Source organism: Halichondria panicea, chromosome 16 (assembly GCF_963675165.1).
Source record: "Halichondria panicea chromosome 16, odHalPani1.1, whole genome shotgun sequence".
Taxonomy (NCBI): Eukaryota; Metazoa; Porifera; class Demospongiae; order Suberitida; family Halichondriidae; genus Halichondria; species Halichondria panicea.
In genome coordinates, this window is record NC_087392.1 from 3,815,309 (window position 1) to 3,842,936 (window position 27,628).

General features: G+C 43.7%; 2 protein-coding genes across 7 annotated transcripts; one reads left to right on the forward strand and one right to left on the reverse strand.

The window, feature by feature from the left end:
• Nucleotides 1–294: 294 nt before the first annotated feature.
• LOC135350407 (palmitoyltransferase ZDHHC20-like) lies at nt 295–4,860 on the reverse strand. 2 transcript variants are annotated; one of them, XM_064549187.1, is made up of 10 exons: nt 4,626–4,859; nt 4,507–4,551; nt 4,201–4,295; nt 3,075–3,116; nt 2,737–2,876; nt 2,431–2,463; nt 2,253–2,370; nt 1,109–1,247; nt 802–928; nt 295–603 (listed from the first exon to the last, which is right to left on the reverse strand). In XM_064549187.1, the coding sequence occupies exons 1-10, from the start codon at nt 4,795–4,797 to the stop codon at nt 459–461; spliced, it is 1,056 nt and encodes a 351-aa protein (XP_064405257.1). In that variant the 5' UTR covers nt 4,798–4,859; the 3' UTR covers nt 295–458. The 2 variants fall into 2 exon arrangements, with proteins under 2 accessions (XP_064405257.1, XP_064405258.1); XM_064549188.1 differs by lacking the exon at nt 4,507–4,551 and having other exon boundaries at nt 4,626–4,860.
• A 12,602-nt stretch (nt 4,861–17,462) lies between these two features.
• On the forward strand, nt 17,463–26,230 carry LOC135349649 (uncharacterized). Of its 5 annotated transcripts, XM_064548196.1 has the most exons (12): nt 17,463–19,435; nt 19,661–19,785; nt 21,546–23,107; nt 23,230–23,292; nt 23,401–24,165; nt 24,212–24,271; nt 24,323–24,346; nt 24,440–24,490; nt 24,607–24,666; nt 24,718–24,762; nt 24,886–24,962; nt 25,079–26,230. In XM_064548196.1, the coding sequence occupies exons 5-11, from the start codon at nt 24,133–24,135 to the stop codon at nt 24,958–24,960; spliced, it is 348 nt and encodes a 115-aa protein (XP_064404266.1). In that variant the 5' UTR covers nt 17,463–19,435; nt 19,661–19,785; nt 21,546–23,107; nt 23,230–23,292; nt 23,401–24,132; the 3' UTR covers nt 24,961–24,962; nt 25,079–26,230. The 5 variants fall into 5 exon arrangements, 4 of the variants coding, with proteins under 4 accessions (XP_064404266.1, XP_064404263.1, XP_064404264.1 ...); XM_064548193.1 differs by having other exon boundaries at nt 24,323–24,490; XM_064548194.1 differs by lacking the exon at nt 24,440–24,490 and having other exon boundaries at nt 24,323–24,439.
• Nucleotides 26,231–27,628: the final 1,398 nt, after the last annotated feature.

The window sequence follows — 27,628 nt, forward strand, 5'->3', positions numbered from 1 at the left end:
CAAGAGTGGCCTGGGATCGAGGCTATAGCTACAGGGAAACTCAATGAGTGGGAAATGATGGATTCTAGCTAGCAGCTTCCATCCTGGTCACAGTAATATCATAATACACATGAACACAAGCGTCTTCATTCATAATCGATTAATGACACCCGAAATTTCATGTACATGTATTTGGATGGAGTCTGGTCCGGCTCTATTCGGATTAGCAAGGTTCTACTGTATACAGTATGTAACTGTGAAAATATGGAGAAACACAAGTTTTGGTGAGTTAAAGAAACAGTGGTTACTGTATAATCATAGTTAAAATTATTTTTATCTTGATTATTGCAAACAACAAACTGTAAAATATGATAATACGACGTAGTTTGCTAAAGAGTGTCACGATAAAAATCACACTGATGGAATTTATGTGACCAAAGAAACAAATTAATCTTTGAACACAAACCCTGATAAAAGAACTATACTTGTACCTGACTAGTCAATGGTTGAGTTTCTGTTGCATCTGCGTCACTCTCTGCTGAACTTTGACCTCCAGTGGTGACCACACCCATCTCTACGTGGCCGCTGATTGACCTTGTTTTGTACGTCACGCCATCGCCAAGACTGAACAATAAAATGTGATACGCAGCCATAGTATTAATGAACACAAGACATACTTGTGGTAGGCTATACAAAACGAGAAGTCTGGATCATAAAATATCTTTTAAGTGTTGATCAGAACAAAAAACAGGTGTATCAAAATCTTTGATCCTCTCAATTGAATGTGACAACTTATGCCAAGATAATATAAATGTAACAGACCTTGTTGCGACTGGCAGCATGGCCAAGAGGAAGTTGGAACCAAACACCTCACGAAGGTTCTCCTTGAACCCGAGGAAGTAGAGACGTCTGTCTACACCTTGCGCCACACGAGGTGGTTGCATATTCTCTGCCAGTATGTGCGTGTGGGGGAGGGTTTAAGTCACGTTGATATCCTAAAACTTAAGCAGGCATTGGCAACTAAAAATCAGGCTTGTTAACTTTAGAGGCAAAGTACGGTACGTACGTACACGTAAAACATATGAACATGTGCAATAGAAAATTAGGGCATGGTTATAGTAACACTTACCTAGTGTTGTCTTGTTGAACAGAGAAAGATAGGTGTGGAAGACCAGCAGGGAGAGAGAGGAGAGGCCAAACAGTGAGCACACAATCATGCAGAAAATGACGTTGAATTTGTCTGATGAGTGGTCCTTCACTGTCCCGTGCTGCAAGAAGTCACATAGGGATACCAATTGACACACATGCAATTTAAACTCAGTAGACAAGCACGCACACACATGCGATAGACACGCAGTGTACTTGTGTACATGCACATATTAACAAGCTAAGAAGTTCTACTATGCTGTTGTCGAGCAACTTTCGAGGGAAAAATATTTCAACTGCAAAGATGTACGCATGCGTGTTGAATAGTGGGACTTCCCGTTTCATGCAAAAACTATATCCATGATGAATATAGCTGAATATAGCCATAGGCATTTCGCGAAATTTATACCCTTCACTATATACCTGATGAAAGGAAAGCCATTGACACATGTACATTGTACACTGCATGTGATACCTCATCATTAGGGAAACATAGGGGTTACATGGTGACGACGCATAGAACAGCTCTTATAAGTGTATTATCAAAACGTGCTTATACAATCTTGTGTATACGCACAATCGTTATGAACAATACATGCAGTAGAACTTCGTCATTAAAGGCTGTCATTTGTAAAACTTATACAGTAACGCCGTGCTGATGCCTCGTTGGGACCAAAGCTATACGACACGAGCTACTATATCAGATTTTTACATTGGTGCAAAAGTGGGAAATGATCATTGCTAAAAATGATACCAAAAGTTCAAAGCCCATACAATTAATGGGTTCTGCATGAAACAACTAAGTGCGGCTTTGCAGCTCTTTTCTCCCTCTTGCAGTTACCAATAGCTAGTGTTCTAGTGCAGAGCTAGCAGTAGCAACTGGCATTGCAAGTAAGCAAACCTAGCTATAACTTGAGAACGAAGCGGCAAACATAGAAGCCTATAGATCAAAGCTCTTACTTGACTTCATAGATCTTGAGCAGCTGTAGCAGTCTACACACACAGACACACAAGCACACTACCGTATACCTCACTGCGCATGCACACTCGAGGCATAAAAATAACATTTAAGGTGCCATTCACACTGTCTATTTTTATATAGTCATAAAGTGCAAACGCATGCTTACCCATGCCTTGATGAAGTCCCAGGCTCCTGTAGTGGCTACCCACACACACAGCACCACAGTGTAGAACAGAAACAGCACAAAGAACTTATAGTTGGACCAACCAACACAGTTGTTAACCCTGTTGGGGCACAGGAAAAGTGATGACTTAGGACAGTGGCACAATAAACGCTATGCTTACCACGGGCAATGGTGGTCCATCTTCAAGACACACCTACACACGTTTGTGTTAGCAGAAAATTGTAAATAATCGAAAATGACAGATATGGTAACTGAGAGATTGTGGTAGTCAGTTGTACGTATAATATCAAACAGTGATAATTTCATTAGCCCAATTCAGTGGCATAAAACACTACAGTGAAACCTCGTATCAGACTGATTCTACGTGTAGTTATTCAATAAGACGGTTACATTACTTTACTTTACAGTGAGAGAGTACATAATTATGTGTATCAGTGGTTTCATTGCTAGTACAGAGCTCGCACACCTGTTACACATGGAGCAGTGGTGGGTGCGGTCTGGCTTGAGGAGGTCACAGCCGTCACAGTAACGCACATTTCCACTCCTGGAACACTGCTTCACAGGTAGATCTTGAGCCAGCTGTTTCAGTAGCGTTTGGTCATCATCCTATGGGGGGGGGGGGGGGGGGCATTGAATTCACAATTTGAGCACAATTGTCTATAACAAGCGGCACTAAAAATACAAAGGGTTTAAAGATATAAGGGATTAAGGCCACAAAGAGTCAATATCTTGTGTGGTTGATGAGTTTAATCGTGCACTGCAATGATCATACAGACACAAACAGAAGCATATCCTCATGGTTACCATGTCATCCAGCCTGTCCAGCTGAGCCTCTGTTAGTTTAAACTGTATGATAGATATAGCAAAATAATTATTGAAAACTCTTCTGATCAGAAAAAGCAATCATACATGTATGACTGTGCATGTACTGAATGTGTACACTGTATTAGGTGCAACTTGCTGACTTAAATGCCTGCCAGCTGTCGAGTATCATTAGCTACATGTCCGTCCATATTATGAGCTATATAATTATTATATATATATGCTTAAAATGTACATGCATGTGTACACATACGCTAGGAATGACACACCACAAGCATATAAATTCACTGCATTAATAATTATTTATTATTATGCTATTACAGGGGAAAGGGGGGATACCCGCCCCCTAAAATTTGCATTCAGATAACTAGTTGTATGACTGAGAATGCAAAGGCAATCCCCAAACCCACCAGAATTCACCTAAGAGAGGGCTAACAAAATATTGACTTAATACGTACCTAAAAGAGCAGTTACTAATGGTAACTTGCCTCTGGGTTCCCCTAGCCGGTGACGCACTCCGTGCCCCTTATTTTCTCCCTCTACTTCCAAAATTCTGTATGACACCCTATACCATATTGCTAGAATGCTTTGCGAGTATCAAACATATGCAAACTTTGATGAATTCGCAACGTTAAACCTAAATTAGTACTGGTAAATACACACGATCCTTGCCAGAACGCAATACAGTAGAACCTCGATTATTCGGCCCTCCATTATCCGGAACCTCGATTATCCGGCTTGGCAGTTTTCTTGTTATCAGATCAGAAAATGTGGCGTGTCCCTCAAACGCGCATGCGCGTTGCAGCTGTTACCATGGAGACATGCCTGCTTATCTTCTGCGCATGCGCAGACAACCATGTGGCACTGCTGTTTATCAATAAAGTGGGTGGATCAAGGCGTGGTTTATCTATTCGATTATCCGGCATATTCACTTATCCGGCCTGCTGTCCGGATAATCGAGGTTCTACTGTAGCAAAAGGTCAATTTTTCTGCTGATTTGGTTCATTCGCAAAGGTTTTTCATCAGCAAAATATTCTAGTAATACAGTGTTAATAATGGGCAAGTGGCGCAGCGCTTTAAATATGTGCATGCAATGTATGTAACTTACCTGCTCTGGTATTGGCTTGTGAGTAGTAAATATGGTTCGTAGGTACGATGTTAGTTGCAGGGCAAATATTACGTGAGCACATGCTATAAAGAACACTGTGAAAAAATGAACAAGCTTTGAATTAAATAGACTCTTAAGAGTTTTACTGTATATAATATCCATGCCACTAGAAACTCCACTAAAGCAGCAGAAGAGTATGTAAATGGCACAGAAATAAATGGAGTTTAATTGACCACATTGCATTGTAGACTATGTATTAAAGGAGAATCCTAAACATCGTATAAAAGTTGCCCAAATTTCCCTCACCACTGACAATGGTGTTGACTATAGGAGACCCTTTTGGAAATGTTCCTAAAGAAAAATAGACGACAGATTACAAACGAAAGATCGAGATAGGTTTACAATTATAATGAATAGCCACATACCTGATATGTTCATGACATACACATACACATAGTAGCCCCAGACAAGCACTATCGCCACAAATAGGACAGGTATCCAAGCCAAAACTCTGATCACTGATCTGCCAGCTCTAACACAGGTAGTACCCAGTCTTAGTCTAAGAGACATGTTTCTAATGTAGCTAAAAAAGCGCATCAAGCTATTATGTTTTCTCTTTTAATTAATAACCATAATCGGTAAAGATCACTGACGATACTGGTATAGCCACGCCCACCTATTACTAAGGAACCACGCCCATCTCAAATAAATCAACTCATCAGAATGATGTTAATTAACTAGAATACTAGTCTTTGTTTCAATTTTAAATGTAATTTTAGTGCACCGAAACACTTCTGACAAACTTCTCTAATACAACTTTAGTTCATTTAGAGAAAGTACCTGAGGGTGATTTCTTAGCAAACGGCGACACTTTATGCTGTTCCTGCTGTGTTTAATATAGTTAAGTTGCAGGGAACACCTTTTTTCATCTATGTCTATCTATTTCAAATGCAGAATCAGAGCTAGAGTGATCATCAGGTACATACATGTGAATATGCGTAGGCGGTATAACTGAGTCATAGTGACGTTCTGCATTTTCTTCTCAACACGGCAGCTTGCCAGTCCCTTTCTCCCGAGAGAAGGGGAGTGGTTTCCAGTCTAGGTATAAGTATGTACAAGACAAAAAGGGGATACAGAAATAACCTACTAACGAATAGAAACCACAATAAAAGAACAGTAATACAGTTAGTCATCACAAAACAATGAATCTAATTACAGTTCATTACAATTCTCTGGAGATCTCTCAATGATTAGTTTAAACACGAACACAACGCCTTGAATAGTTCAATGTCACTTCCGCTTTCTGGTTTCGCGTCTTGTTTAGGTGTCTTCTGGTGGTAGTTGTCTTGGCATCACATCAAGATCTTCCGAGTCCCGTGGTCGACTTGGCCGCTTTTTGGTCTTCTTCCTATCCGTCTTCTTACCACCAGTCCACGATTGATCCTCATTGACGTGGCCCGGCCTACCATCTTCGATTGTCTTGAGCGGCAATATTCCAAGCGTTAGTTGTCCGGTCTGTATCCACGTGCATACTTAGTCCTTGAGTCTCGACCAACTCTTGATCACTCCTGCTGGGTAAATGATCACCCCAGTCATGCTTCTTGGTCTTGCAGCGTTTAGCAATCAGAGCAATCAGTGTTGAATTAAATTTCTCAACCAGGCCATCGGTTTGCGGGTGATAACCGAATGTGACGTGCGTGCCACCCAAACAAGACTAAGTGTAATTGCATTCATGATGGTCCGAGGGGATCTGCCCTCCAAGACCCAGACCACCGTTGTCCAGCTTGCATTCAGGAACAGGGCATCTTCACAGTCTGGACTGACGCTAGTAGACCAGTCGTATGGGATTGGTTCGATTTGGCAGAAGCCTAGGCGTAGACCAGCCGTTCTAAACACAGCGGAGAGGTGGCTGAGGTGATCTCGAACGTGTCGGACACCACAAGAATATCGTCCAAATAAACAAAACAACTTCAAGTCCGGTCTGCATTAATCGCTGGGGCATTAAAAAGCATTCGCCAGATCCAGAAATAGTCCAGGATATCATCAATCCGGTATTCATTGCACATGAATGCAGTATGGATGTGGGTTAATGTACACAACTTAATTGTGTGGTTCCACCTATAGCCTCAACCTGCTATAGGTTCTACCACATACATTCATGTGCAATAAATGGAACCCCATGCACACATTAACTTTACTGAATCGTTTTCTTTGCTATACTAGCTAGCTAACTGCCTAACTGCAGCAAGATCAGAAGAGAAGGGGTGGGGTGCTCAGCTTTGTATACTTGCTTGAGCACCCCTAGCACCCCCCTGGCTACGCCCCTGTATCTTTACACGTTCAGTGGTCCGATGAACATTGAGCATTACAATCCTCGGTACTTACGCTATTGGGACTACCTGTCGGAATCGTTGACTACTACTTGGTTCAAGAATCGACTTAGTTATCCAGGTCCACTTGGCACCTACCCCGTAGAGTACTTATATATCTTCGTGACGCACTGCAACATCTCTCGGGGCACTGCAGGGCCCCTTGGGCTTTGTCCTGTGTCAACAATCACCGCTTTACACAGCTTGCAGCTATCGATGCATAATTCGGTATAAATCGTCGATAATAACCACTCAAGCCTAAAAACGACCTTACTTGTTTCTTGGTCCTTGGCACAGGGAACATATTCACTGCTTCCAGTTAGAGGCTTCTGGCCTAACACAACCATTCCTGACCACATGACCAAGATACACACATTCTCGCATCCCGCTTTGACGGCCTCCTCAAGACCTACAAATACCTTTTCCGTTCAGGTTTCGGAAAATGACAACATCATTCAGAAAAGCCGCACAAAAACTTAGACCCGCCACCACTGAGTCCATAAAAAGCCCATGGGAGAGCCAGCATCAGGAGAGGAGGAACTTGCCCTTGGCCAAATCCAGGGTTGAAATAGTAGGTCAATGAGGTCATCGATACGGGGCATTGGGTAGGCATCCGTACGCAATACAGCATTCAACTTTCGATAATTGATGCCAATCGGTGAGCTCCATTGACTGACTGAGGGCACAATTACTCCTGCCTCTTCAATTTCCGCCAGCTTGGGGAATCCAGTAAGTGGGTTGCCGTATTGGTTGTGCCAACCACGAGTGTGCTGTCCTTCCGGGTGCCTTGCTCCATACTTACTTGGGCCATCGTCATGCCTGCAATCGTTTTCCCAGACATCAATGTCTTCCCCCTTTGGGGTATCACCACAAATCCGACAAAATCACTCGAATAGTATTTTCTCAGCATGTTCACGTGGAAGATTCGCTTGGGTTGCTACACCCAAGGCCATTTTTCGAAGATACGATGTGAACGAAGAAACCTATAGGAGACGGTTTCGAACAGGTTGAAGGAGTGCGACACCGTGCGAGATGCGATTGTGTTGGATTCATTACCAGAGCAAGTTAGGGTCTGGGTCCAAGAAAACAAACCAAAAACCAGCGAAGCGGCAGCTCAACTAGCAGATAACGCCCAACAGATATCCAAACCGAGGCCACAAGGCACGGAATTGTGGAGTTAGAGTGGAGGCTGAGAGGGATCTACGGTACCTGTTTCACGTGTAATTAGAAGGGCCACTACGCACCCAACTGTCCCTCAAAGGCGAACCTTCTGTGTAGAGTAATTTCCAGGGCGAATCGGAACTGATTCAGCACACGGTGGAGCCGAAGCCTGGAATCTTCCAAACAGGAGGACACTGGATGTACTAGTACGAGAAGATTTAGTCCCAGCGGAAAAGTTATTGGAAGGCGATTCGATTACGATATGTTGTGCCCACGGGGATACGGTGGTGTACCCCTGGAAATGGAGGCAGCTGGGACATTGCCACTATCAATGTTGATGGGTACTGATGTACCAGTACTACTACTATCACTTGTTGCGAACAAACTGGGCGACTGCGTTATGACAAGAGAGCTCAAGATCGAGAAGAAGCCACTGACCGACGCAACGAAGAGGAGTCTGGAGTACGTCCAAATACGGTGTTGACAGATAGCTGTGAAGAGTTCGATGATAGAGAGAAGAGTATATTGACTAGAAGTGGAAAACGTGCCCAACGCAACCTATCGACGAACCTATGGAAGAAACGAAACGAGTGTGTCTCCAACAGGAGGATGTGACTCTTGAAGATACACGGAAGGCTGCGGATGTACACTCCGTTTTAATGGGTGATGGGTTCTTCAAGAGACGTTGGCTTCCTCGAGGTAGAGACGAGGTGGAACAGCCGTTGAAGTACCGACCCGAGGTGCTGAAGCTAGCCCCATTTGCTGGCCACCTGGAGCGAGATAAGACTGTGAATCAGATTAGTCAGAGATTTTATTGGCCCACGATGTTTGCCGATGTGCGGAGAGTGGTGAAGAAGACTGCTCCAAGAGGGCGAGTGAAGGTACCAATGGTTCACCATTCTGAAGGATTGCAATGGACATTGTGGGACTTGGTTATCTGCGACTATGCCACCCGGTTCCCAGAAGCTATCCTGATGAAGTCTAGTGATGCAGTACGTGTTGCTGCAGAGGAACTGCTCGTTTAAGGTTAGGGTATTGTGATCACTCATGAAATTCTGTCAGCTTTTTCTCTTTTGCAGGTTCAAAGAAGTCTGCTGTACTTATATTGTATGATGATCAACTCTATTACTATTGTTTTGTGTAAGAATGCCAAGATGCATGAATGAGCATCAAAACCGCAAGTATATAGACTATTTTTTGCGTCAATTTATAAGAGCAGTAAGTACTTTCAGCAAGCTTTATTGGTATCTATATGTAGCTAAGTACGGGCCAGACGAAGAGATATTCGTTGTAAAACTTCATACGGGCAAGTAAAAGCTAAGAGTAGACGGTAAGTATCTAAAAATACGCTTGATCTTCTGAGGCTAACTCCAACCAGATTGACTTTTTTCAAAATTTCTCTTCGTCTGGCCCTGCCCCTACCTTTCTTTAATTGGATAGAGCCCTCAGTTGAAGATTCCCAGGTTTATCCATGCTAACATACTCCATAAATATCGCGGGGGCGAAACAAAATACCCTAACCTTAATGTTGTTGTACCGAATACCGTATCACCCACAGCGATTCAATAAAACCCTGAAGTCCATGTTGAGAAAGGCGGCTATATCCAAAGGGACAAGATACATATCGGGAGGTCGAACAGTCGGATTTTCCCTACGGTCGGACAGTCCGAGGGCCCTTAGATGTACACAAAGAGATGTGGGAGGATACAAGTGAGAGTATTGTCCGATGAAGAAGTTGGTGGCCGAGGATGCCCAACAGCGATGGTATGACTCGTATTGAAGTTGGAGAACAGGTGTTGCCGACGGAGCTGATTGTAGCTTACTTACCAGACAGTTGAGGAGAGCAAGCTTGAATACCCAACGATTCGCCGGTACATCATAAACAGACATTAGTCGTTCGAAAGTCACCTCAATGTCGTCTGCATCCGTGAGCTTGGAGACCCTCGGATCCCGGGAAGTCGCCATCCGTTCACCGCCGCCCTCACCGTGTGCTCCTTCTGTCTCACATTTCTTCATCTCTCTTGGCTTAGTCTGAACTCTCTCGTAAGCTTCTAGAAGGGCATTTCGCCTGTCTCCGTTTGACTTTAACTAGCGGTCGCCTCGATCGTCAGTTTGTGTCCTGCCTTTGTATACTGTTCCTCTCCGAGTTCTACCAGACATCCACTGGGTGAGTCTAACCAACCGCAGACAGTATCCCACCGCTGCCACCAATATGTAACCGAGTGATACAGCTACTTTAAAATCAGCTCATATGTAAATAGAACAGTCACAAGAACACGGAAACTAATGCTCACAAAAGAACTAACACTCAGTCTCTTACACTCCACGAGGTCACTACAAAAATACAACTTAACACAATAACAGTTCGCTCGACAGCGGACTCCACTATCTGTTATCCGGTAGGGCACGGAGGACTAACAACAATTTGAGTTGGTGTTCAATATTCCATCCCTTAGTGCCTCGGTGTGGGCGTTGTGCCATTAATAATGATTCACTTTCGGTGGGTGGGCGTTCCTCACATCAACTTCTCTTGGTTCGACAAATAATAGTTGGGGGTTCTGTTTCCGTATCCATTAAGGGTGCTGGCCCACCTATGCTGTTGCTAAGGAAAACTAACTATGAAACTGCTGCCAGTAGAGACATGGGTCCTTTACTATACTTAAAAGCACTATCCTACTAGTGCCTACCTCAAGAATCAAGAAGAAATATCACCCAGAAGAGGTACAGCAAGCCATTTTTAGTGAAGAGCTAAAAATGGTTCCGCTTAGAAAACCACTAGTGCTAGGGACTTGGTTTTTATATCGCTGTTTGAAACGCTTTTCAATATTACAAAACGTTTTTTTAGAAACATCCTGTGTTGTTCACTTTTTTGCTGTGACACCCAGTTTAGAAAAATCTAGACCACTCTGTATTTTGTTAACATGACATCATGGGTTAACTATGCTAAATATAGGCCCTATCCTGCACGTGGAACTCCAGATCGGACGTTTTAACGCTTACCGTCTACTGTAATCGCTAAATAGTTCGCAAATAAAAGCCACGCCCCCAAATGATATTGCAGTAGTACAGTCAGTAGTACAATGTACATGCGAGCACAGCCACAACTAATGAGATATAAAGCACACGCAGTGATTGTAAACATTGCGTGTGCAATTATTGTTATTGCAGCCATACTATCTGCATTCTTGTGGTTAAATGTTATCAATTTGTTACTATGGGCCAGCACCCTTAAGGGAGAGCCACCTCGCGTACTAGTTCCGACTCAATTTCTAACTGTAAGGGTTTGTATTTTCTCTTGGGCTGCTCTCTGTCAAGTGCTCCCTATGGGCTCATTCCTGACTTCATCAAGCGAGTTCTAGCTTTCAGTTTTTCCACTTGTCTATGGGATTCTTCGTTCTCTACTTTGGTCTGTAATTGTTCTGCTTCCAAATCAGACGTCCTTTGTTAACGCCTGCAACTCACACTTCGACATGACCTATTATACAACACAGAGTCGCGCGCCTACACTCTTCTTATGCAAGTGTCAATCATAATATAAAACTGAACATAATTATTTCCAGACTACATGTAATATGTAACAATGAATAATTAGGTAGATGCCCAGAACGTACGATTCAGCAACTCCATTTTGTTCGGGAGTGCACTCACGAGTAACTCCTTCTGACAGTGTACTCACACCATCGTCCGCCTACTGCTCGACTTTTCGACCACAATCCTGAAATCGCTCGTCTTTCGTCTTCGAAATAAACCCAGATTCGATCATCGTGAGTGCTCTTGAAGGACTCTTGTGGTGCATAGTCAAAACCATCAGACTACCACATGTCAGAATTCACAATCTGACAACTGGAACATGCAATGCATTCTCCACTCTCAACCGACCACCGGAACAGTTCCACAACCAACTGCTTCTACCGTCCTGCAAGCCAGTGTCTTGAGGCCCCAGATACCAGTCAGCATGACCAACCACCAGTGCTTATATAGTGTCCACAGTGATCTTGGACTTCTACACCCCGCACTGCTTCCACCTTTGAAACATCCTTCAGACCAAACCACCAAACTACTCCGGTAAACTCGCCGTCAATGGAACATTCATTTCAATTCCGCCATTTGTTCCTGTACCGCCTTTATAAGTAGAAGCTCAAGTTTGCTTCCCCAGTCGCAGCTGGGTCACTTGGCTCGCCTATCAAATAGTCGTCCAACATAACCGATCTCCCGGTTCCATGCCTTCCATGTTGCATTTCTACCGACTCTCCAGTATGGAGCGGTATCTGTGCCAGTATTGGCTGCGTTTTGGCGAGGCAATAGGCGAGCCAAAAACCGGCCGACAGTCTCGTTTTGCGCATGCGCACAAGGGCAATTCCTAGCGAGCAAAGATTAGCAGATGGTTTTTGGGGAAGCAGATTTGAGAGAGCATTTTTTGATGTCAACGGAACCCGTACACACCCTCAAACAGGCAACCCCAACTCTCCACAACCTACCGCAAGAGGGCTTATGACCAAAGAATCAGAACTCAACCTAGGGGTGCGTCTGAGATCAGCCCTACAGCACCACCATGGGATGGATCAGTTGCAGGCTGTTCTTCTCTCTCCTTCATTAGGGGGCCCCGATATCAAGCCAAGGGCACGCCACCAGACAGCCCCCCATCGACCTAGTGACAAGAGAGTCCCTGGTCCCACCACACCCAATGGCCATGAACTAAATAATTACTGCACATGACTTATTTGCCTGTATAGTTCTCTCTTTGGTTCTTAGTAACACTAAACCTTGTTATTATAACAACCACAAACACAATGAAAATTTGACGCATGCGCAGACAGACCTAGATCTAGTTGGCTCTAAGTAGAGATGACTTATCAAGCTGACCATTCAAAAAACTATAGAGCCTCCCCCCGTTGAGAAATTGCTTCCTACACCACTGTCCTGTTACTGGTACCCATAATTAACGTACAGTATTTGATTGTACAGCTATTACATTATACTGATCTTTTATATATTCTTCATTCTACAGATGATACATTGGACTTGACTGGCGAAGGCTCTATACTAGCAAGATCTCAAACTATGAACCAATTATTTACCTCCCAATCAAAAAACAAGAGAAAAATTGGTTAGGAATGAGCCAGAATTCAATCTTGTTACGTAATGGTTCACGTGACAGGCACTTCCGCTCTAGACATCGAACTCTGCAAAGGTCTGTAGCTGCAACCTCGACCGTCTCAACCCGCACGCTACCGTCTCAACCCGGCTAGAGAGAGATCTCGACCCGTACGCTTGGATCTCGACCGTCTCAACCCGGCTCGAGAGAGAGAGCTGTGATCTCGACCGTCTCAACCCGTACGCCTGGATGTCGATCGACTCGAGAAAGAGAGAGACCGGCAAAGTAGGACTATAGTAGTTCAATGATGTAATTACAGCGCCACCATACTGAACGCAATTTTTAAGCGGCTCGAGAGAGAGAGAGAGAGAGAGAGAGAGAGAGCTGTGATCTCGACCGTCTCAACCCGTACGCCTGGATGTCGACCGACTCGAGAAAGAGAGAGACCGGCAAAGTAGGACTATAGTAGTTCAATGATGTAATTACAGCGCCACCATACTGAACGCAATTTTTGAGGTCCTAAAAGACGCGCCAAGCGTTGCTGCAATTAAATTTTTCTGGCGCTTATAAAAAGGTGTATTAGTATTATTAGCGATGCTGAGGCACTCGCCTTTTACTTTTTGGCCTATTAGTACATGCATAGCTGTACTGTATTACTGCTCCGCGTACGTACCTATGAGATTGTTACGCTAGACCAGCTGTAGCACATAAGCGCCAGCTGAACTTAACGCAATTTTTTGGGCTCTAAAAGATGCGCCCCTTAGAAGTGTAATTAATTTTTTCTGGCGCTGTAATTACAGAAACTACGGTAGTGTTTTGCTGCAAGCGCTTACTAGAAAAAATCGCCCTTGCTCATAACACCTGTAACTTGTTTATGTATCTATTTGTGTTGAGTTTGACCTTCATAAAGTTGTCATAACTACTTAACTCAAATTCAAAGTTTGATATACCATTGGATTCCTTGTTAAGAAGCGCTTCTATCTATATGCTGTAGAGCTGGTAAGCTCAAACCAGCTAAAAGTTTGCATTTTTCATGTAGAAGTCCCAGACATACTTGTCCACCCTCCACAAAAAGCATAAATGAAGCCATAATTGACCACATAACTTCCGGTGTCAAACTCAACGCAAATAGACTTTAGTAACCTCACTGCATTTGGGTACCGAGTATTTAAATGGTCAGCTGCACTATAATTGCATTCTTCTGGTTTTGACACTGGTGGTAGTGCTAAAGAGCAGAGGAGGTACGACATCCGCGTGTCTTTAACACACACACACATTCTGAACTTTGATCTAAGGCCACTCCAAGTGATACTCTGGTTTCTGGTCCACCGCCCGCATCAGTCTTGGATATTTCTATCTCATTATTGGATTTCTATCTCATTATTTCTACTACGCATGCGCAGAATGGTCCATGTGGTACAAAATAGTGTGATAATGATATTCATTTGCAAAATAATGAGATTTATAAGGTGAAATTGATACTGACATAATGAGAAAAGCCGCCCGCCCGCATGCAATTAGGACCAGAAACCAGAGTATCACTTGGAGTGGAATGTGTGTCTCCTTTTGTGATGATAGCCTATTCTAGTTATGTTATTCTATGTAATGTGTCATGTGACTGACACATGATGGTGATAAGAACACACATGTTAATGTCAATATTTACTGTGAGAGTAATCTAGTTGAATCTAACTAAATAGCAGGCCAGATAGCCTGTGTTACATTTGGCGACCTAGCCAGTAACGTTCTTTTGGAACCAACTATCGTTTGAAGTCCGTTGGAGAAGAGGTTTGCTGATGCAAAGACTTTTATGTAAAGACGTGAACTGAAGGCACTACTTGATAGTCAAGAGAGCCTTCCTACTACCAGAAGAAGACCTCTGAGACGTGGAACTATGGCTAACACGGAGGAACAGTCGGCTGAAGTCACTCGAGAGATGCAGGAGCTGCGTGGAGGACCTACAAGTACAGCGCCATCACGGCCAGTGATGAACAACTTACTAGAGTGAGTGGCGATGGTGAGAGAGTGTATAGCGAGGCGCGTGTGGTCTCTGATTTGGTTGGTGGTTTGACTGGTGGAGAGTGTGTTTCAAGGCTTTTTGGAGTCTCAGCAAGCAAATGCATTGTCTGTGCAGAGTGTGCCCTCGTTACTTTCGTTTACTGGAGAGGATGTTGAGGCAGAAGCTAAACGTTGGTTAGACAGGTTTGAGGAGAGAGCTACCATGTTGTCTTGGACTGATGAGCTTAAATGTTATCACATCAAGCAGTACCTTGCTGGCACCGCTTTACAGGTTTTGCCGCCCGCCAAGCACAGCAACTACGGTCAACTCATAGAAGCTCTTAAGGACAGGTTTAAACCTATTGATATTGAGGGGTTTGGAGTTTCTTCAGCTTACACAGAAAAATCAGTCAGTAGAGAAGTTTGGTTTGGAATTAATGACACTAGGCAAGAAAGCTCTCGAGACGACAGAGCTAGATAACCTGTTAAAGGGCAAGTTTTTTCAGGCATTGCTACCCAAATGGCAACGGAAATTGGGAGCACCTAGACTTGGAGAGTCGTTTAATGCTTTGTATGAATGTGCTAGAACCACCGAGCGACATGAGCAGCAGTATCAGTCTAGTTGGGAACCACGTGACTCTTCAGAGAAACAGCAGGGAGAGAAAGGTGAACCACCTCAGAAGCGGCAGTCTACTCTTAAGTGTTTTGGGTGTGGTGGTTTAGGACATTTCAAACGTAACTGTCCCCAGTCAGCAAGCCAAACAGAATCTAAATCCAAACAAGACAGGAGTGAGGCAAACAGTCGGGATCCACTTCCGCAACTATCGAAGCCAAGCGACTTTATCAGATGAGCAGGTAGAGGATATCTTGAGGCAGAGGAGATGCAAAAAGAGCAGGGTTTACTTGATACCACAGAGTTGGTGCAGTTTCAGCTAGTAGCTGTTGGTCACACCTTGGAGTTAGATGTACTTGTGGACGGAGTTCAGTTAGCGGCGATGGTTGTCACACTTTCTCAATCCAGTATTATCTCTCGGTCACTTTTTCATAGGGATGGACGGCAGTTGAGGAAGCATGGCAAAGCTGTACCTAAGCTCGAGCCAGCAACAGTCAGCAACAGTATAAGGATGGAGTGGCAGGTCAACACGAGCTGAATATGTCACAGCTCAAGTGACGTAGAGCCCACTGTTTTCTTTGTGCAGCCAGACAGCAGTCAGGATTGTTTGATAGGGATGAATGCAGCACCAGCTCTGGGACTTTCATTTCTTGATCGCAACGGTATACCTCTTAGGATGGCAGGTTCAGTCCCAGTCACTACAGCTTCCGTGAATTTGATTCGAACTAAGGCTATCCCAGCTAGGTCTAGGTCGTTTGTTGAGCCTGATCCATGTTCTTTAGAGACACATGGACTTGGTGCCTTGGAGTCTCTCGTCAGTGTAAACAGTCAAGGAAAGGTGTTGATCCCAGTAATGAACTATCACCAGAGAGATGTGTATCTTGAGGAGGGAACGTTGCTAGGTCAAGCTGAACTTCTTTTGGAGAGTGCTGAACACGATTTGACCGATGTTGTTGGACTCCCTGAGGGTGAGGGAACATGTATGGACGCTGCTCACGTTGCTGTGGTGACAGGAGAACAGCCACGGAAGCTCTTGGATATCATACAGTGGCCTGTGAGCGTAGCTCCACGGAACAATGACAAGTTGGGATGCACTGCAGTCGCTCAGCACAAGATCGACACAGGGACCACGCACCAATCAAGCAGTATCCCCGACGTACCTCCTTTTGTGCATAGGGAAAGAATAGCACGGATGACATGGAGACCAAGGGTGTGGTCTCACCTTCTGTGAGTCCTTGGGCTAGTCCAATCGTATTGGTCCCCAAGAAGGATGGAACAACACAGTTTTGTGTAGACTTTAGGAGGTTGAATGCAATCACTAAAAAGGACGTTTACCCCATTCCTCGCATAGAAGATATCTTGGACACCCTAGGTAGGAGTAGATTTTTCTCCACTCTTGATCTTTCTTCAGGGTTTTGGCAGATTCCAGGAAAATTTACCACGCATTGTGGACTCTTTGAGTTTAATCGGATGCCGTTTGGTTTATGTAACGCTCCTTCTACCTTTCAGCGTTTGATGCAAACGGTTCTTGCAGGGATTGATGGGAAGAGTTGTTTTTTGGTGTGTTCACGGACATTTGAAGAGGTTGTTTTTGAGCGATTACGGGCAGCTAACTTGAAGCTGAAAGTTGGAAAATGTGTCTTTTTGCAGGAACAGGTGAAGTATTTGGGTCATACTATCTCTAGGCTATTGCTCCAGATGTGTCCAAAGTCGAGAAGGTTCAGCACTTTCCGGTACCAACTGATGTTCTCACGCTTCGACAGTTTTTGGGGTTAGCTTCTTACTACCGACGCTTCATTAAGAATTTTGCAGCAGTTTCGTCACCGTTAACTGCACTCACCAAGAAGGGTGTTTTGTTTGTGTGGACAACACATTGTCAGGGAGCTTTTGATAAGCTCAAGAACTTGCTTTGTACTGCCCCAGTTCTAGCCTACCCTCAGTTTGGCCCAGGACATACCTGTGCGGTTTTGGCACAGGAGGACGAGAAGGGTCAGGTACACCCAGTGGCATATGCCATCTAGGACACTTCACAAGCATGAGCGGAATTACCACATCACAGAGCTTGAAACGTTAGCAATTGTCTGGGCAGTGAAGTACTATCGGTCGTACTTGTTGGGACATCATTGTCTTGTACTCATGGATCATGCAGCTCTTTTCAGTACTAGCAACCCTTCTGCTAAATTGGCCCGTTGGGCATTGATTATACAGGAGATGGCCCTTGATATCAAATATCGGCCAGGGAAAACAAATAGCTGTACAGACGCTTTGTCTAGGAATCTGGTATCATGTGTAGTTGCAGAGAGTGAGGGGGTCGGACTCGAACAGCGTAAAGATTCTCAGTTCAAGCCGCTTATCTCGAAGATGGTACGTTGCCAGGTGATGATGCAGAGGCGAGGAAGGTGGTTATTTAACAGTGAGGCTTTTGATTTGACAGATGGCCTTCTTTATCATGAGTGTGCTAATACTCCTGTGTCTAGTGGTTCCACAGGAGAGACGAGAGGGTTTAATTCAGGAGGCACATGATGGTAGATTTTCAGGGCACTTTGCGGAAAAGAGAATCTATGAGCTACTTCGCCGTCGGCCAGGGATGCGAGCAGCAGTCAGACACTATTGTCGGTCATGTTTGGTTTGTGCTTCTAGGAAGGGTCAGAGTCGGTCTATCAAGCCACCACTACAACCTATTACTGTTGGAGGACCGTTTTTGAAAGTTGGGGTTGATGTTTTGCAGTTGCTTTTAATTCTTGATGGAAATCAATATGCACTGGTATTCATCACCAAATGGGTGGAAGTTGTTGCTCTTAAAAAGCTGAAACTATTGCGAGGATGTTTGTGGAGTATGTTGTCTGTCGGCATGGAGCACCACACGAGCTTCTTTCTGATCGTGGTGCTAACTTTCTTTCGGAGCTGGTAGCGGAGGTATGCAAATTGTTTGATGTCAACACAACCACCCGCAAACTAATGGCTTGTGTGAGCGGTTTAACAGCACTCTCATTCAGATGTTGGCAAAGACAGTTGAGCGCTTTGGTCTTGACGAGCATTTGTCGTATGTTTTGTATGCTTACCGTGTTTCGGTACAAGAGTCTACTCGGGAGTCACCTTTCTTTTTGCTTTACGGTAGAGACCCAGTGCTAGAAGCTCTCTCGCTCACCTTATGTGGTAGATCTAGACGATTATAAAACAGAATTGGTAGCAGGACTGTCCAGTGCATGGCAAACAGCCCAAGAGTGCATTACAGACAAACAGAAAAGTATGTATGACAGGTCAGCCAAAGAACCTAACCTTGAAGTTGGTCAACGCGTCATGGTTCGCATGCCAAGCGAAGTTCAAGGGAAAACTTGGAAATTTGCAAGACCATTCCATGGACCGTTTCGTGTCTTGAGTTTGACACCGACGAATGCAGAAGTTCGACTTGTCGACGAACCCAAGTCTCAATCAATCTTTGTTTCCCTGAACTGTGTTCAAAAATGTTATGAAGAACTTCCTGATCAGTCTTGGCGAGGATCTACTCCACGCAAGTACGCCCAGATTGCTAGTGACCAGCAACACCGCACTACACCTCAAGTTGTACCCGATTCCTATACTGGACCGATGACGAGATCCCGAACAGCTTTGGCTGGTAACTAAACTGTATAACTGTGTTTGTTTTTGTTTTTTTGTTTTTTTGTTTGGTTACATGCGGCTTCACTGTGACAATCTCGAGGACGAGATTTTCTCTCAGGAGGGGTGATAGCCTATTCTAGTTATGTTATTCTATGTAACCTTATTCATTTAATTTATGTATTATGTAAGTGTCATGTGACTGACACATGATGGTGATAAGACACACATGTTAATGTCAGTATTTACTGTGAAAGTAATCTAGTTGTATCTAACTAAATAGCAGGCCAGATAGCCTGTGTTACACTTTGACACGCGGATGTCGTACCTCCTCTGGCTAAAGATGCTGTCTATAAGCATTAATTGTGACCTGCACTAAGTGTTGAGCTAGAGAAGTGTTGAGTAAGTTGTAAGTGAGTGATTTTGTCAAGCTTGTCTACTTCATGTCAAATGTGGTTTCCATTCAAGATTTGCCCTCCATAAATTATGTGTATGCGTAAATTCTTCCATAAAGTAGCAGGATTTGTTGAGGGGTTGCTAGGGTGAATGGATAATTGTGCTGGTTGTTTGTTATCAATTTGCTATCGTGTATTTTGATGACATGCCATGTTCTCTGCTTATCTGCAGACAATGCGATTGCAAACAACGTGCAGGAATCACAACCGCACCTTCTCTAGCTTCAACTCCTTGCCTTTAGCAGATATGTTCCCCTCCTGGAGATGTGAAGAAACTGGCAAAGTTATCGAATTAAGGTGAGTTTTTAATTATTGCTTTGTTTTGCGTGGGCGTATCAAAGGGAATGCAGCAGTATCACATCACATATTGTGTGTCGTACTCATATTGCACAGTGCACAATTAACTACCAACCCCACTTTTTTATAATTGCCAAACTAAAACTAAATTTTTTTTCAGTTTTGCGCTTAGCTTAGGAGAGTAACAGTAGGAAAGTACTAACTGGGACACAATGGCATGCAGCTGACTTAAAAAATTCCCGTTCCGTTTGCGTAAAATGCACTGTTTGCGTTACACAAAACGAACGCACTGAATTATACAAAACGCTTCTGTTTTAACGCATTAAATAGTGCGGGGGCTAAATTGCTGAGTAAGCAATTTCCTATCGTTTGTTAGCTATACACAGTATCCATAGTAAACATGTAGCTAGGATTCACAAGTGGACCTTCTTCTGCTTTGTCCAGCTAGTTCATTTGTGTTGTGTTCCTCTGCTCTTCAACAGCAACAAAGTCAGTGAGCTGTGTGTGTAATGTTCATAGGTAGTCTAGTCTAGCATCAGACTGTGCTGTTGCATTTCTAGAAACTTTGTTAACCTACATGTACAGAGAAATTCTACCTTGTTGAGTGGGAACATTCCCACTCAACAAGGTAGAACCATCACATGATGGTTAACAGTAGAGGAGAAACACATTCAGTGTGGCAAGTCAGGGACTGTGGTGTGTGATAAGAGCTACCGTATGGGGAAAACTCTTCAAAGCCCTTGTCCTTGCTATCGGTAAGTAGAGTAAAGCATGGAAATTCAAGCTACATGAAAATCCGGACGATTTAGCACGACGGCTAGCAAAAACAGAAAGAGCTATGCAGAAACTAACTTGACACATAGAGAGAAACATACCTTGTAATCGATCTGGTGCGGTATCAGCTTCACAGCGGGTAATGAGCATGCAAAAATAAACGTGCGATAATTGCATTTTCGGAGAATGCGATGCAATTTCGAGTTGAGCTACTTAGAGCATCAATTAGCTAAATCTGAGTTTGCCATCAGCTTTTTCATGTCCACTTTACTCTGGATCAACCTTTAGTTGAGCAGAAACAGCTGCACTGCTGCACAAAACTTGCTGAGAAGTATTCGCACAAAAAGTGCTAGGTCAGCACAATGCAGTGTCACACGGTTGCTTTGCTAGCTAGACAATAATCATTGCATTGCATGTGTGCAAGAATGGATTCAGGCCCTGATGTCGATGATGAAAGGTGAGGCAATTAACCAATGTCATAAAAGCATGTGCTAACAAACCATGCTTATAGATCTATATGTGTGCCCCAGACTAGTCACTTAACTTGGAGATTTTCATTCAAACAAGAAATAATTGCTTGAACTTTGAACCCGTTTCTCTCAGAATCCCAAGTTCAAACTTCCCCTGTACCTAGTCCTAGCCTCAAGACCAGGCCGTTTGTATTGTAATTGGTCCAGGAATTTCATGGACCGGTAATTAACCACACCGGCAGACGTGCATGCCCACAACCTGCCATGAATATGATTATGGGTCACATGCACCTACCGTACCATTCCGTGGAATGTTCTAGCATAATAACATTCAACACATTGTGGGCGTGTGGTTAATTATCGGTCCATGAAATTCCTGGACCAATTACACGAGTTCTACATACAAACTTGACCAGGCGTTCTGTCAGTAAACGAACGGCCTGGTCCGGTACACACACTATTATTATAGAAAAAAAAAAGTTGTGAAGGTCTTAAGATGTCTAACTGTTTGTGTAGATACCCTCCGCCTCCGAGGCCTCTGCCAGCAGATCTGTCTAAAAAGTACCGACTGTATCGGGACCGAGTTTTTGTATCAACTGGCAAGTCAGATGCTCACAGATCTAGTCTCGTGAGGACCACTGCAAGACCAACTCATTACCGTTCAGGCTGGAACGAACAGACAATGAAAACAGCCCTCGAGTCCGTGCTCTATGGTGGCATGAGCATAGGCAAGGCAGCTCTATCTTATGGCATCCCAAAATCCACATTATACGATCATAAAGTGGGGACGTTTTACCTGGAGTAAAGAGTGGGCATCCTACAATTCTCACAACTGAGGAAGAGGAGGACCTGGTGTCATTTATTATAGAATGTGCGGACATTGGCTATCCGAGGTCACGATATGACGTAATTGCCATGGCTGAGATGGTGGCAACGAAAGCGGAGAAAGGGACACCTCATGAGACTCTCACAAATAGATGGTGGCAGAGTTTTTGTTACTTTAAAGACTGCTACATCTCTATCTACTGCGCGTGCAAAGGCATCCTCCCCAGAAATCTTGAAGAGCTACTTTCGACTGTTAGACGAGACATTGAAGAAGCATGGCTTGACTACTGATCCATCCTTGATTTTTAATATGGATGAATCGGGATTCCCCCTCGATCCAAAGCCGTTGAAAGGTGTATTTATTAAAGGCACAAAGAACCCCTGCTCGGTGACAGCTGGCAATAAATTAAATCTCAAATAACTGTCGTTGGCTGCGTAAGCGCTGGAGGTCAGTGTCTACCACCAATGATCGTATGGCCAAGAAAGAAAATGAAACCTGAACTGGCAATCGGTGAAGTTCCAGGCACAGTGTTTGGCTTGGCAGAGAGAGGCTGGATGACACAAGCTCTATTTAGCCGATGGCATTTTTTGCGCTACGCACCAGCAGCTAGACTCCTTCTCGATGGGCATTCTTCTCATTACTGTCCCGAGACTCTCAAATTAGCACAAAAACAAGGTGTTATAATGCTTGCTCTCCCTCCAAACACAAAACACCTCACGCAACCACTAGACAAGGGAGTGTTTGGTCCCTTGAAACAGAGGTGGTGACAAATGGTTCATGATTTTCGGGTTAGTCATCCAGGCCAAGTGGTAACTCAATATAACTTTTGTAAGCTTTTTAGCAAATCATGGGTCGAGGCAATGACACCGAAGAATATCTGTTCTGGATTTTCAACTACGGGTATATATCCGTTTAATCCCGATGCTTTGACACTCCCATGTCAAACCAGAGATCACTCAGATTCCTCATATATCGAGACTGTGTCTCCTTTCACACCAGCCAAGCGCAAGGTTTTTGGCGACAGATTCGCTTACCTCATTTACCGACTACCATCCATGTGAGAGACAAAACACAATGAAAATGATGGATATTGAGGCTGTACCACTTCAAGAAGAACTCAAAACTTGCAAGAGATCCATCAGGGCAACTCATGACTTCAGATGAAAACATTCAGGAGGTATTGGAAAAAAAAGAGGCTAAAGATGCTAAAGAACGTGCTAAAGAACTCAGGAAAAGTCTAAGCCACCCAAAAGTGAGCGATTGAGTAAAATATGTGTGCATACATGGTTTAAGTATCTTGAGCTATAGATACATTAGATACAAATGCACTGGCTTGGTGCTAGCCCCCATTATACACGTTTTTTCCCCCATTAGAAACAAAGACGAAGAATGAGGATAAGTCCCTGTTGGTTGAAGCCGATGACGAATTTATCTCAGGTGATCTAGTGTGTTTTGCTCTTGCATATATGCATGTATATAGTTAGATTGTTTACTGTAAGCCACCACCATTTCGAAATCATTATCTCCAACGTTATTTCATTCCAGGTGGAGATCCGTTGCTCACAAGCTGGGTTAGTAGTCTGTCCCTCTCCGTAAAAGACCAGCAGGTTTTGAAGGGTCGTAAGTGTCTCACTGCGAACCACATTTGTGCCGCTCATCATATGCTCAAATCTCAATTTCCAGCACAGAATGGATTACAAGACACCCACTATCTCAGTATTAACAACAAATGGAATTCCGATCCTGACGATTTTGTACAGATTTTGTACGTGGATTCAGCACACTGGGTATGTTTGTCTAACTATGATTGTGAACATGGATTTGTGGACCTCTATGACTCAATGGTTTCTGTGCCACCTGAAGATGGGAGTATTGTGCGACAAGCATGCACGATTATGAAATCCCTCAACCTCTCGGCAGTACAAGTCAACCTTGTAAAGGTTAAGCAGCAGATTGGAGGCTCAGATTGTGGCTTATTCGCAATTGCAATGGCCACAGACCTGTGTTTGAGGACTGACCCATTCGGTGCTTCCTATGCCCAAGAACAAATGAGGATTCATTTGGAGAGATGCTTTGAATCTGGACAGATGACTGTGTTTCCTCGCACTAATGGACCAGTTGTCGACAGCACATCTAATAGACTGTTTTGTTCTACGCTTTTTTTCAAGATTCATTGTGTTTGTCGTCAGCCAGAAGCCTTTTTGCTAATGGTTTGCTGTGATGGATGCGACCTGTAGTTTCACAAGCGCTGTGTGCCAGAGAAGTTGAACCCAAGTGATGACTGGTTCTGTTCGTCATGTGCGTTTTCTGGTAAGAAGCTAGCTCATGCATGATTCCTCATTTGTGTACTATACAGGTCAAGGCAAGGCACCTGCACCCGAGGATGGCAAGTCACCCACAGCCACCCCTGTCAATGGTATGCACCTCACACTATACACATTGTATCCCTCTAATTACCTAATGTCAGGTGTCGCACAGAAGGGGAGTTGAGGTAACTTTAGCTCTAATGCCTTGGATAGTACCGCTATACTTGCACATGAGTGGTTCTCCCATTCGTGTATTACATAATTATACATGTGTGCAGGTCGACCTGCACCCGAGGATGGAAAGTCACACACAGCCACCCCTGTCAATGGTATGCACCTCACACTATACACGTGATTCAGGGCCGAAGGGGAGTCTGGATAGTACCGCTATACTTGTGCATGGTTCTCCCATTCGTGTATATTACATAATTATACATGTGAGCAGGTCGAGGCAAGGCACCTGCACCCGAGGATAGCAAGTCACACACAGCCACCCCTGTCAATGGTGTGCACCTCACACTATACACATTGTATCCCTCTAATTACCTAATGTCAGGTGATTCAGGGCCAGTCAAGAGAGTCGCACAGAAGGGGAGTCGAGGTAACTATAATCATTTGTAACCTACATGTAGGTTACATGTATAAAGCTCTAATTATCATGCTAATGCTTTTTTATCGTAGTGGATAGTACGTACACATCAGTGATTCCCGTTATTATGTGCAGGTCAAGGCAAGGCACCTGCAGCTAAGGGCTCACATGTACAGCCATTCCTGGGCCAGTCACACGGATAACTACTAGAGGTGGGTGTGTTATCGTACTGTTTACAATGACAACTCTAAATGCCGAATTTTCGTTGTTACAGTAGTGGATTTGCTTGAACCGTACGTAATGGGTGTTATTTTTGTGTACTATACAGGTCGAGGCGGCACCAGGTCTGGGAACACTGTGATGACCTGATTTATTGCGATGACCAAACTGTGATGACTAGCTTGATTCATCTATGCAGAGCAAGATCATGGACCTAATAATAGCTTTTTCCGAGCGAAGCGAGGCTATAATCTCGTCACGTTGAGAGTTTGGCGAAGAAAAAAATGGACAACGTAGGACTCAATGGAACTAGTGGCTCTGGTTGCTGCAGACCGTAACGGTTTGACTTCAAAGTTGGAGGACGCGTTAGCCACTGTACTGAGGACACTTCAGCTCCATTCTACAGCTTAGAAGGCCTTTTTTCAAGCGTTCTGCTCATAAGCTAGACAATGCTTCTTAAATTGACGATTCGTGACATTTTGATCATTACCTAGATCTATTCTTTTCTGCAACCAATTGCAGAAACAGGAGATTACTATTGCAGACTCCTCAGGCAACTGTGTTCTCATATTTGGCAAGAAGCAATAGGTTCATTGGAAATAGGTGGGAGCTATTACATAACTAAGCTAACTGTCAGAGTCTGTTTCCATGCCAGCAAATGGTTCGTCCGTAACTAAACTTGACAACGTTGACGAATGTCTAATGAACTTTCACTCATGGGTGCTACCGTCATTGCTGTCAAGAAATTCGAAAAGTTCAATGCTTGCACTTACTGTAAAGGTAAAGTTGAAGATGACATCGTCGAATGCTCAAAATGTGGTGCAACACTCCTACTGTCTCGTTGCCCGCCCTTTTAATCAGATGGCTAAACTGGACTTGGAAGGGCCAGATACCACGTTTGTTACGGTTGTTGTTTACAACGATTTAATCAAAGCCATTGTCGAACAAGACAGCAAACTACTACTTCCCTCCTGAAAGCTAAACCATTCGATATTACATACAATCAATACCATGTAGCTACAAGTGTCTCTCGGTGACCTTGACACCAGGATCAAGCTACAACTATTAACATTTAACAATTCCTTTTTCCCATGTGCTGTTTCAACAATTATTACTCAAAAGCCTTACCTATGAATTAGCCTCGACCCCAAGACCATTAAAAAGGCCTTGGATTCGAGGCTAATAGTGCGTAGAGAGGTTGCACTCCAGTGTATCCCTAGTATACAATGATGGTGTTTCATTCTTGTTTTGCAAATCATAATGTAGAATTATAGACTCGCAAGCCGTCACTGTTGCAGGCGAACAGTAGACTGGTCAAACTCCGTGTTGAGACTTGTGTTGCACAGTCAGCATATCAGAAAATATTTTAAGTGGCTGCGGTTTTCGTGACGTCAGTTACTGCATGTGATACGTAGAGTTTTCTAGTGAAACGTCACTATCATTGATCTTGTGGTAACCGCATGCGGTTAGTTGCCACAAATATCGTGGCAAACGTTACACGAGTCTCAACACGGAGTTTGACCAGTCTACTGTTCGCCTGCAACAGTGACGGCTTGCGAGTCTAGTAGAATTACGTATCGTAGCAACAGCAAGGTGCGGCTAGCCCTCGATAATTGACTTGTAGGTATTAATGCTGACCTAGCACTTTTTGTGCGAATACTTCTCAGCAAGTTTTGTGCAGCAGTGCAGCTGTTTCTGCTCAGCTAAACGTTGATCCAGAGTAAAGTGGACATGAAAAAGCTGATGGCAAACTCAGATTTAGCTAATTGATGCTCTAAGTAGCTCAACTCGAAATTGCATCGCATTCTCCGAAAATGCAATTATCGCACGTTTATTTTTGCATGCTCATTACCCCATTATGAAGAAAGCTGTGAAGCTGATACCGCACCAGATCGATTACAAGGTATGTTTCTCTTTTTGTCAAGTTAGTTTCTGCATACAGTGCAACAACCAAAGAGAGTACAGTGCAACAACCAAAGAGAGTAGAACTTTTGTTTTTTTACGTTTTTGTGTATATCCTCTAAACTAAATGTGATTGTATCAATTTGAGTGCAGGTACTGAAAGTTCAACTATTGGCGCTTCCAGTGGACCACCACCTGTTACATCATATGACATCATCATTCCAAAATGGCTGCTAGAATATGTGTACATTGGAAAATATGTTAGGCATGGAACTATCTTATAATTATGTTTGAGTTAAGATCTGAAATTTGTTGTGCAAGTACTTCATTACCTTGCACATCTTTTGAGCTCCAGCGGAAGTGCAGGCTGTTAGTAGGTTCTGAGATACACAGAATTTTGTAAATTTTTAGTAGCAAATGTGTTAGGCATTGATTTTTTGAGTTTGTGCTAGTTAAGGTCTGATTTTGAGGAGCATGTACTACAATAGTATACTTTTCATTTGTACTAACTTACAGGAGCTAGACCAGTCTCTTCTTTGCTAGAGCGGCCCTTCTTGTCAAAAATGGTGATTTTGCTGCTCTTTGCTGACGTAGAGCAATGATATTCATTGATTTGTGACATCACAAATCATCTTGTCTTTGTTACATCCATGCTCATGTGATGCCTAACCTGGCAACTACACCCAGTTGATCAGTCATAATGTGTCACAGGGGCGTGGCAATTTACACTACTACGCAACAGAAACCGTGAAAATCA

Excerpts from the sequence above, each read along its gene's own strand:
- LOC135350407 (XM_064549187.1), bottom strand. The coding sequence starts at position 4,797 with ATGCGCTTTTTTAGCTACATTAGAAACATGTCTCTTAGACTAAGACTG. Across the intron at positions 2,371-2,430 it reads ATGGACCACCATTGCCCGTG|GGTTAACAACTGTGTTGGTT; the intron begins GTAAGCATAGCG and ends GTGCCCCAACAG. Across the intron at positions 604-801 it reads ATGCTGCCAGTCGCAACAAG|TCTTGGCGATGGCGTGACGT; the intron begins GTCTGTTACATT and ends TTTATTGTTCAG.
- LOC135349649 (XM_064548193.1), top strand. The coding sequence starts at position 24,133 with ATGACTGGTTCTGTTCGTCATGTGCGTTTTCTG. Across the intron at positions 24,667-24,717 it reads CACAGCCACCCCTGTCAATG|GTGATTCAGGGCCAGTCAAG; the intron begins GTGTGCACCTCA and ends ACCTAATGTCAG. Across the intron at positions 24,763-24,885 it reads CGCACAGAAGGGGAGTCGAG|GTCAAGGCAAGGCACCTGCA; the intron begins GTAACTATAATC and ends TATTATGTGCAG.